The following is a 10,326-nucleotide window of genomic DNA, read 5'->3' on the forward strand; positions in this document are numbered from 1 at the left end:
TGTTAAATCTATTAAGCTATATACTTCTATAAGGTTTTTAAAAAAAAATCCGAAGTGAAGATTTAATTTTCTTCTTTAACAAATTTAGAGAAGAATAATTTCTAACTGCTATGATTTGTTGGGACCCCTTTTTTTGTTATGATAACTCTTGTTATCGTTGAAAGAAGTTTTCTAAAATTAAAATTGACAAAATTTTACCTAAAATCAATAATGCCTCAGAAGAGGCTAAATAGATTAGTTATATTGTGAGAAATACTTATTAGGAGAAATTAATTATATAAAAATTATTACTAACTTTGCATCTTAAAAAAATCTAGATAATAAATTTTAAATAAAATAATAATAATTTGTTTAAAATAAATAAATTAAAGCCCCTCGTAAAGTTTGCTTTAGGCTACAAAATTTGTCGGGTCGGCCCTGATCGCCTGCCTCATCCGATAATAAAAATACTTTTGTAAAAACTCCATTCCAACATCAATTGGACTTTGCATTTGATGTTGTTTTATTTGAACATTTAATTTATTAATGTCTTCCGCTTGTAGAAGGACAGAAAACACAAAAGAGACTCCAAACAAGAACATAGATTAAATACATTTGGTGAACTCTTGCAAGAAAAAATGACAAGAAAATCAAGCAAATAAAGGGGTTTGATTAGTAAAACTAGTTGTGCCAGTTGATCTAAGTGGAGGAACAGGAGGTCTATTATTATTCCCAAGAAAGCTACCATTTCTCCTTGCCCTAAGTGATGAATATGACCCTCTTCTGTTTGTTTTCTTTGTAGGAGGAGACTGGTAATGATCTGATTTAAAACCTTCCAAAAATACTCCATAGCTTTTGCATGATTTGAGCTTTTTGTTGTATAGGTTCTCAGGTTTGGCCAAGTCCTCTAAGCTACTCACATTTGATAAAGAGGTGAATGATTGTGATTTTCCATTGTAATGCTTTGACAAGCCTCTCCTATTTAACCAGAACAACAATTAGCATCTCCGTAAAATATATGAGAAAAATATTTAAAAGGATTTAGGTTATATAGTTGACCGTTCAAGAAAAAATTATACAACAGGTTGAATACAAGTAGGGATGGCAATTGGGTGGGGCGAGGCAGGGAGGGAAAACTCTTAATGGGGCGGGGCAGGACAGGGCAAAATCTAAATGGGACAGGGCAAGGCAGGTCAAAATTTTATTTTTAAAATTTTTTAATAGGACAGGGCAGGGCAGGGGCAAATTCCAAGTTAATTGGGTCAGGTTATTTTTGTTCTTTTTCCCCAATTCCTACTGTTAATATACGCATTAAAATGTGTTTCATGTATAAGCTCAGGTGCTGTAGAGTTCACCTTTCCAATTGTTTTCTACTAATTATTAAAAAATATTTCTTTTTTAATTATCTCCCAGAAAGAAGTTCAATGACTGATGTTTATAATTAAAACTCGTTACAGATAAAATGACTAGGATGAACTCTTGAAATGCCAAAATCGTTGATGTCCTCCAAACTGTAAGGAAATTTGTCATCATTTGATTGTCTTTGAATACAAATTATTTCATTAATTTGATTTGTAATCTCCAATATATATTTCATCAATATGTTCATATCGTTTTATTCACGAATGTTTTAATTTTTCAGTTCTCACCTTATTTCAAATATATCATAAAAATATGAGAAAATCTTCTTTTGATTTCCTTTTGCTCTAATAATCCCACATTTTCTGTAAAATCATATGTTTAAAAAAAATTAAATAGAATATTACAAAATAAAAAAATGAAAAAGAGTCTAAACGGGGCGGGGCGGGGCAAATTCTGAAAAAAATGCTAAATAGGGCAAGGCGAGGCGGGTTAAAAACTTAGTAGTCCAAAGCTTGCGCTGCCCTGCCCCACCCCAATTGCCATCCCTAAATACAACATATATGTATCAATGTCAAACAATTTGGAATAAGTTCTCATTAACCATGTCGTTCCGCATAAAACTATTCCAGCTATCTCTATTTATGTGGCATTTTTGTGTTTCGTGATTCAAACTTTTTAATTAATTTTGATTCTACATTTGGATATGCAATCTTTTAATTTTTTAAAAATAAATTTAATTAGTACAAACCACAGTAATTAAGAATTGAAATTATTTGAAAGACATGAAAATATTATGATCAAGGAATAACTCAATTTGATTCTTGAAATCTGAACATTATCAGATAAATTGAGACAGAGAACATTATATTAGATTAATATTATACAAATAAAAATAAATATAAAAAATACTACTACCAAATTTTTTTTTACTAATTGACGAATCTATGATAGAACTTAAAGAATCCTAAAAAAACATATGTCCTAAAATAGCCGTAGTAAAATCAGTATAACATAATCTCAACGCATACTCCCTTCGTTCATTTTTACTCGTACACACTTAAATTTTCATGTCCTTAAAAAATAATAACTATAATATATATTTTACCATATAATCCCTAATAATAATATCATTTCAAAAAAAAATTTAAAAAATAAATAGTTAATGATAAGAGTGACACAAGATTTTTTTTTTTATCATTCTCTTCATTTGCTAAAATAGACAAATAAACGTTAAAAATATATGTTTAGTACAATAAACAAGTAAAACTGTTCACGGTTCGGTTTGTGATTAAAACCGAAACCAAACCAATTTAATCGGTTTTTAGAATTTTAAAACCGAAACCAAACCAAATTAAATACAAACCATCGGTTTGATTGTTGTTGGTTTGGTTCGGTTTTTTGGTTCTTAGTAAGCTAATGATAAGTCGATAATAGTAAAACAACGCTAGACAACAATCTGAAAATAATTTGCTAAATTTATGCTTTTTTATATATTTCTTTCAGAACTGAAAGGTTATTTACCTGTTTATATGAAAAAAATGAACAAAAAACACACTAAAAGTTTGCTTTCTCAAGCTTTAGCCATTGTGGTCTTGCAATTTGAATTTGCTTTCTTTACTCTTGTGGTGATTTTTTTTTAACTATTCTGTTAGGCAAAAGTAGGTGCGGAGGGTTAGAGAATTATTATTTTGGGGTTAGACAATCTTTTAAGATATAAAAGGATAGAACCAAAATTCAAAATAACAATTAAATGCATAAATAATTATTTATAAAAAGATATTATATTGTATATAAATAATTATTAAATTTTGTATATAATTAGTCGGTTTGGTTCGTTTTTTTTTAAAATAGAACTAAAACCAAACCAAATATTATCGATTTTTAAAATTTAAAACCAATACCAATCCAAATCAAGAAAAATATCGGTTTACTTAATCGATTTGGTTCGATTTTCGGTTTGGATGGATTTTCCGCCAAACCGTGAACACCCCTAAGTAAAAGCAAACGGAGAGAATCTTACCTACTTTCCATTACTAAGCCCATTTATTATGGACGGTTGTGTTAACGTATACAAAAGTTAATCACTTAAAAAAATTAAATAAATAAGACCAATAAACAGTTCTTACTTGAAGGGAAGTTCTTGAAGAAGAGAGGACATATTTTGCAAAGCTCCCGATGTGCGCTCATGACCTGAACTACCAGAAGAATTAGGAGAAGTTGGATCCGAAGACGAAGATGAAGAATTCCCTTCTTCTCCCTCTTCTTCACCAAACAACTCGTCGTCGTCAGACGACGAGAAATTACTAGAAACTTCTGAGGAAGAATAAATACACAATGATTCTTGATTTTGCTCAACCATGATCCCATGGTTGTTTTGTTGGCTGAAAGAAACTGAACCCATTTTCAGACTCATCATCTAAGTAACAAAAATCCAACATACAGCTCTCAAAAAAAAGCCAAAAATACCCAATTAATTAGGTAAAGAGTTCTTTAAAATAAGGTTACAAAGTTGGGAATGTTGTGATATGAAAGTATGGGAAGAAGGAGAAAAAGGATAAGAAGAAAGGAACTATAAATATATTTATTCCTTTAAAATTTAATATTATCTGATAGGTATAAAAAAAAAGATTCGGCGTTATCCACTTTCTTTCTATTTTGGTGCCCCCGACCTAAGTGACCACTTGTCCCTACTGTACTATAAATGGAAAGATAATGGACTGCGAATTGCCTTGTACCCACCTTCATCCTTGGCGCGTGGTCGCCACTTTCTTTAACTTTTCCTTTTTTTGTTTGTCTTTTTCATTTAATTTACCTACTATATGCTTAATTTTTTCTTCTTTTTTTTGTTTATATTTGACATTGTGCATCCCTTTGAAGATTCAATTAATTCGGATTTTACGTTATATAAGATTTACTAAAAGTACTTTCTATAAAAAAAAATATTTCAAGGTTCAAACCCGTAAGCTCTACTTAAAGGTGGATTATTCATCTCACTGCAAAAGATATTTCTTTTTATTATATTATTTAGATTGAAAAATTGTTTTGAGATTAAAATAAATTGTGTGTTATGCACCTTTAGTGGGGGCGAGTGAGTCTTGAACTTTGGAAGATATTGAAATAATGGGTAAGGCTCTCCACTCAACTTGTTACCGCTAGTAGTTTTCCTCCTTCCAGGGGCTTTTCCCTTTTTGTTTCCTTGGGCGCTCATTGTTTCTTTTTTCTTTTTGATTATTCTTTTCCACCGTTCTTTTTTTCATATTTAATTTCTAATTTCTCTTGCTCTTTTTGCTTTTCCAAAAGTAATATTTTCTCGAAACTTCTACGTGGATATTTCACCTTTTCTCCTCTCTCCTTGAACATTTTAAAGGATTTTAAGGGTACGTTTGGCAATAAAAAATTTACTTTTCTCGATTTTTTTTTACTATTTTTTAAAGTTAATATTTGTTCATGAAATTTTTAATTTTCACTTGAAGATGAATTTTAAAATTTTTTCGAAAATATAAAAACTCCAAAAAAATATTTTCTAAAATTTTGAATTCAGATCAATCACAAAAATTCAAGAATAACCTAAAATTATATTCTTGTCCAAACATAACTCTAATTTTTTTTGTTGATACCTTACTTTATCCTCACTTAATTATTAATATGAGGTACAAAAACTTTAATTATGGTGGACCGAAAATCCGTACGGACATTGGGGACTTTTGCTAGTATTTGATAGTAAATCATACTATTAGGGATGGGAGACAATCAACACTCTACTTCATTAATTATAGTTGTATCTATCCTCACTTCTTGTTCCAATAGTTATCCATCCACATTAGAGAGAGGAGACGTTTCTTCTTTTTTGGTTTCTCGTCCGATATTCGGTACTTACATTGGGGCTCAATTAAATCCAAATTCGCGCTGAAAAGTCTCATATTGAGGGATAAAGTGTTCTCTAACAAAGGCAATTCCATACTCATGGGCTCGAACCACTCCACCACAACCCTTGTTGGTAGAGACATTTCTTCATAATAACACAATATAGTCCGTATATTTTTATAAGTGAGATCTCAGAAAGGAAAAAATGTACGCAGATCTTACTTTTATCTTATATTTTATGGGAAGGATATTTTTAGTGACGGAGTATATGTATCTCCATGCTCCTTCACCTTGGTCTTGTTTGGTGGAGGCCTTCTCGACCTTGAAGTCATCCCCGATAGAGCAACCCCCGGGTATGAAGCTTTTCATGGGAGGCTCTGGGGCTACCTCGAGAGCAACCACCTTGGCATCTGTGGTAGGATGGGAAGATGAAGGGGCAACCTGCTGAGGAATTGATTTGGAAGTTTTAGCCATCGTGACCTGGAAAGATATGAAAATTTGACGGGAAAGTATGAAGATTTGAAGGAAAAGTATGAAGGTTTGAAGAAACAAGTATTAAGGTTTAAAGAAAAGAGTATGAAGATTTGAAGGTGGGATGAAGATCTGGGCTAGAAATATAAGAACAAATATGGAGATTTGAAGGTCAGAGATTAAGGTATGAAGATTTGGAAAAGTTAAAAGCCGCTAGAAAATTCGAAGATAAAAGCTAGGATTGAAAAGTGAAAGAAGTATACTATTATTTGGACCATTACTTCTGCAGTCAGCTAGATACACCTATAATGCCTCATTCGTCGCTCCGCTCATTGCCAGAGTTGTTTGAGTGTGAGTTGCTGGACTCACTTATCCGAGTTACAACTTCTTCGGCCGATGGAAGACTCTAGTCTCGGCATGTTTAGGCATGATTTTATCACAGGTACTTCTTCATTTCTCTCTTATTTAGGTTTTCTTTATATAGATCAAGTTTACTAAAATAATTTACGCAAAAATAATACCTCACTCTAGTATTGCTTTCAAATGGAAAAAGATGCACACAACATGCACATGACTCATTTGTTAACTTCTTTAAGGACTAAAATCTCATATTTATTTTATTGTTGTGAAAAAAACTCATCGACTAATATTAATCTCTCTAGTATGTACATAAATTCTCTTACTATAATATTCGTAATAAGATTTATTTACTTTGAAATATATCCATGCCCTTGTCGTGGAGGATGAGTTCATGTAGGTTTAATGTTTTCTCCTTTGGCTTGTGCGAAATTAGTTATTGGAAATATGAGTGTTCAATGTTACTATTATCCAACTAACTATTATTATCATTTTCTATTTTGTGAAATAGAAAATATCAGAACATAGCGTTTTAAATATTTTGTGCGTCATATTGCCGGTCACACTTAAACAAGTTACAATCTTGTAGGTGATTCCTATTACATTGAATGAGATCAATTTTGGAAAGGCACCAAAGTGGATTTCCCTTACTTATAGCTCCATGGTGCTATGAGGAGGTACTAGCACAAAAGCAGTAAACATGACAGCATCTCACAACTTTTGTTATGGTTGTAGATGGTCCTTTGCCAATAGTGGGTTTTGGCTTTGCCACTTCTTGTATTGTCTTTCTTTCTTAGTTACACCCCAAGTATTCTCATTAAGAAAAGGGCATATGGAGGAGGCAAAAGCGTCCCTTAAGATGTTGAGGAAATATGGAGTAGAAGCAGAGCTGTAGATGTTGGCAGGCATTATGGAAAATGAAGGCAAGAGGAAAAAGGAAGAAACTATCACACTCGCCCATTTTACTGCTTAACATAGTGGCTCAAATATTTCAACAAGTGTTAGGCTTAGATTCAATACTAATCTTTGGACCATTACTTCTGCAGTAGGCTAGATATACCTACAATATCTCCTTCGTTGCTCCGTTCATCGCTGGAGTTGTTCGACCTCGAGTTGTTGGACTCATTTATCCGAGTTACAGCTTCTTCGGCTGATAGAGGACTCTAGTCTCGGCATGTTTAGGCATGATTTTACCACAGGTACTTCTTCATTTCTCTCTTATTTAGGTTTTCTTTATATAGATCAAGTTTACTAAAATAATTTACGCAAAAATAATACCTCACCCAAGTATTACTTTCAGATGGAAAAAGATGCATATAACATGCACATGACTCATTTGTTAACTTCTTTAAGGACTAAATTTCATATTTATTTTATTGTTGTGAAAAAACCTCATCAAGTAACATTAATCTCTCTAGTATGCACAAAAATTCTCTTAATATAATATTCGTAATTATATTTATTTACTTTGAAATATATCCATGTCCTGGTCGTGGAGGATGTGCTAATGTAGGTTTACTCTTTTCACTTTTGGCTTGTGCCAAATTAGTTGCTGGAAATATGAGTATTCAAGGTTAGAATTATCCAACTAACTATTATTATCATTTTCTATGTTGTGAAATAGGAAATATCAGAATATATAGTTTTAAATCTTTTGTGCTTCGTATTGCAGGTCACACTTAAACAAGTTATAATCTTGTAGGCGATTCCCATTATATTGAGTGCGATCAATGTTGGAAAGGCACCAAATGAATTTTCCTTGCTTATAGCTCCATGGTGCTATGGGGAAGTACTAGCTCGAAAACAGTAAACATGGCAGCATCTCACAACTTCTGTTATGGTTGGAGATGGTCCTTTTCCTGTAGTGGGGTTTTGGCTTTGCCACTTCTTGTACTGTCTTTCTTTCTTAGTGAGACTCCTAGGTTTCTCATTGAGAGAGAGCGTATGATGGAGGCAAAAGCGTCCCTTAAGATGTTGAGGAAATTTGAAGCAGAAGTTGAGCTGTAGATGTTGGCAGACATGATGAAAAATTAAGGCAAGAGAAAAAGGAAGAAACTATCACACTCGCCCATTTTACTGCTAACCATAGTTGCTCAAACTTTCCAGCAAGTATTGGGCTTAGACTCAATACTATTATTTGGATCCTTACTTCTGCAGTCAGCTAGATACACCTATAATTCCTCCTTCGTCGCTCCACTCTTTGCCAGAGTTATTCGAGCTTGAATTGCTGGATTCACTTATCCGAGTTACAGCTTCTTCAGGCGACGGATGACTCTAGTCTCAGCATATTTAGGCATGATTTTAGCACAAAAACTTATTCATTTCTTTCTTATTTAGGTTTTCTTAATATAGATTAATTTTACTAAAATAATTTACGCAAAAATAATACCTCACCATCGTAATGCTTTCAGATGGAAAAAGATGCACATAACATGCACATGACTCATTTGTTAACTTATTTAAGGACTAAAATCTCATATTTATTTTATTGTTTTGAAAAAAATTCATCAAGTAACATTAATCTCTCTAGTATGCACATGAATTCTCTTAATATAATATTCTTAATAAAATTTATTTACTTTGAAATATACCCATGCCCCGGTCGTGGAGGATGAGTTGATGTAGGTTTAATCTTTTCTCCTCTGACTTGTGTGAAATTAGTTGCTGAAAATATGAATGTTCAAGGTTAGTATTATCCAACTGACCATTATTAGCATTTGCTATGTTGTGAAATAGGAAATATCAGAATATCTAGTTTTAAATCTTTTGTGCTTCATATTGCATGTCAAACTTAAAGAAGTTGCAATCTTGCAGGTGATTCCCTATTATATTGAGTGAGATCATTGTTGGAAAGTCACCAAAGTGGATTTCCCTTGCTTATAACTCCATGGTGCTATGAGAAAATACTAGCACGAAAGCAGTAAATATGACAACATCTCACAACTTCCGTTATGGTTGGAGATGGTCCTTTGCCAGTAGTGGATTTTCGGATTTGCCACTTCTTGTACTGTATTTCCTTTTTAGTGAGACCCTGAGGTTTCTTATTAAGAAAGAGAATATCGAGGAGGCGAAAGCGTCTCTTATGATGTTGAGGAAATGTGGAGCAGAAGCAGAACTGTAGATATTGGCAGGCATGATGGAAAATGAAGGCAAGAGGAAAAGGAAGAAACTGTCACACTCACCTATTTTACTGCTTAATATAGTGGCTCAAAGATTCCAGCAAGTGTTGGGCTTAGACTTAACACTATTCTTTTGACCATTACTTTTAAAATCAGATAGATACACCTATAATTCCTCCTTCGACACACCGCTCATTGTTGGAGTTATTCGAGCTTGAGTTGCTTGACTCACTTATCCAAGTTACAACTTCTTCGGCAAATGGAGGACTCTAGTATCGGCATGTTTAGGCATGATTTTAGCACAAGTACTTCTTAATTTCTTTCTTATAGTTTTTCTTTATATAGATCAATTTAACTAAAATAATTTAAGGAAAAATAATACCTCACCCTACTAGTGTTTTCAGATGGAAAAAGACGCACATAACATGCACATGACTTATTTGTTAACTTCTTTAAAGACTAAAATCTCATATTTATTTTATTTTTGTGAAATAAACTCATCAAGCAACGTTATTCTCTTTAGTATGCAAAAAAAATCTCTTAATATAATATTCGTAATAAGATTTATTTATTTTGAAATATATCCATGCCCTGTCGTGGAGGATGAGGTAATGTAGGTTTAATCTTTTCGCCTTTGGCTTGTGCCAAATTAGTTGCTGGAAATATGAGTGTTTAAGGTTAGTATTATCCAATTAACCATTATTATCATTTTCAATGTTGTGAAATAGGAAATATCAGAATATATAGTTTTAAATATTTTGTACTTTGTCGATACCCAATTTTTCCCTATGTATTTTTATATACAAAATACTTTCAAAATAGAATATATATGCATATATAAGTATACCCAAGAGTTTTAGTATTTTTTCATTCTATTGAAGAGTTTTTGAAATCAATTTACTATCTATTTTAGCAGTACAAAATCCATAATTATTCCCAAAATCATCAATTTTGGTGAATAATTTATTTTATTCTTGTATTTATACCAAAATATAGTTAAAATAATTTTTGTACATTTTTACAAATTTATTTGGTATTTAAAAGACTAAATTGCATATAATTGCAATTATAGCCTATTTTTAAGAATAATAGCATTTCTATAATTGTAAAATTGGTTTCAATATTTTTAAATCAATATTTATGCATTATTAGTTGGGTCAGTACTTTTAATTTA

The 10,326-nt window shown here is 32.0% G+C and overlaps 1 protein-coding gene across 1 annotated transcript; it reads right to left on the minus strand.

Annotated features, from left to right (window-relative positions):
* Window positions 1-433: 433 nt before the first annotated feature.
* Window positions 434-3,907, minus strand: LOC107800085 (uncharacterized). Its single transcript, XM_016623231.2, has 2 exons — window positions 3,468-3,907; window positions 434-957 (listed from the first exon to the last, which is right to left on the minus strand). The coding sequence occupies exons 1-2, from the start codon at window positions 3,755-3,757 to the stop codon at window positions 630-632; spliced, it is 618 nt and encodes a 205-aa protein (XP_016478717.1). The 5' UTR covers window positions 3,758-3,907; the 3' UTR covers window positions 434-629.
* Window positions 3,908-10,326: the final 6,419 nt, after the last annotated feature.

The sequence above is a fragment of the Nicotiana tabacum genome, chromosome 21 (genome assembly GCF_000715075.1).
Source record: "Nicotiana tabacum cultivar K326 chromosome 21, ASM71507v2, whole genome shotgun sequence".
Lineage (NCBI taxonomy): Eukaryota > Viridiplantae > Streptophyta > Magnoliopsida > Solanales > Solanaceae > Nicotiana > Nicotiana tabacum.

What these genes read in the sequence shown, in the direction of transcription:
- LOC107800085 (XM_016623231.2), bottom strand. Translation starts at nt 3,757, where the DNA reads ATGATGAGTCTGAAAATGGGTTCAGTTTCTTTCAGCCAACAAAACAAC. An exon ending in CTTCAAGAACTTCCCTTCAA is followed by an intron (nt 958 to 3,467) that starts GTAAGAACTGTT and finishes CTGGTTAAATAG; the next exon opens with GAGAGGCTTGTCAAAGCATT.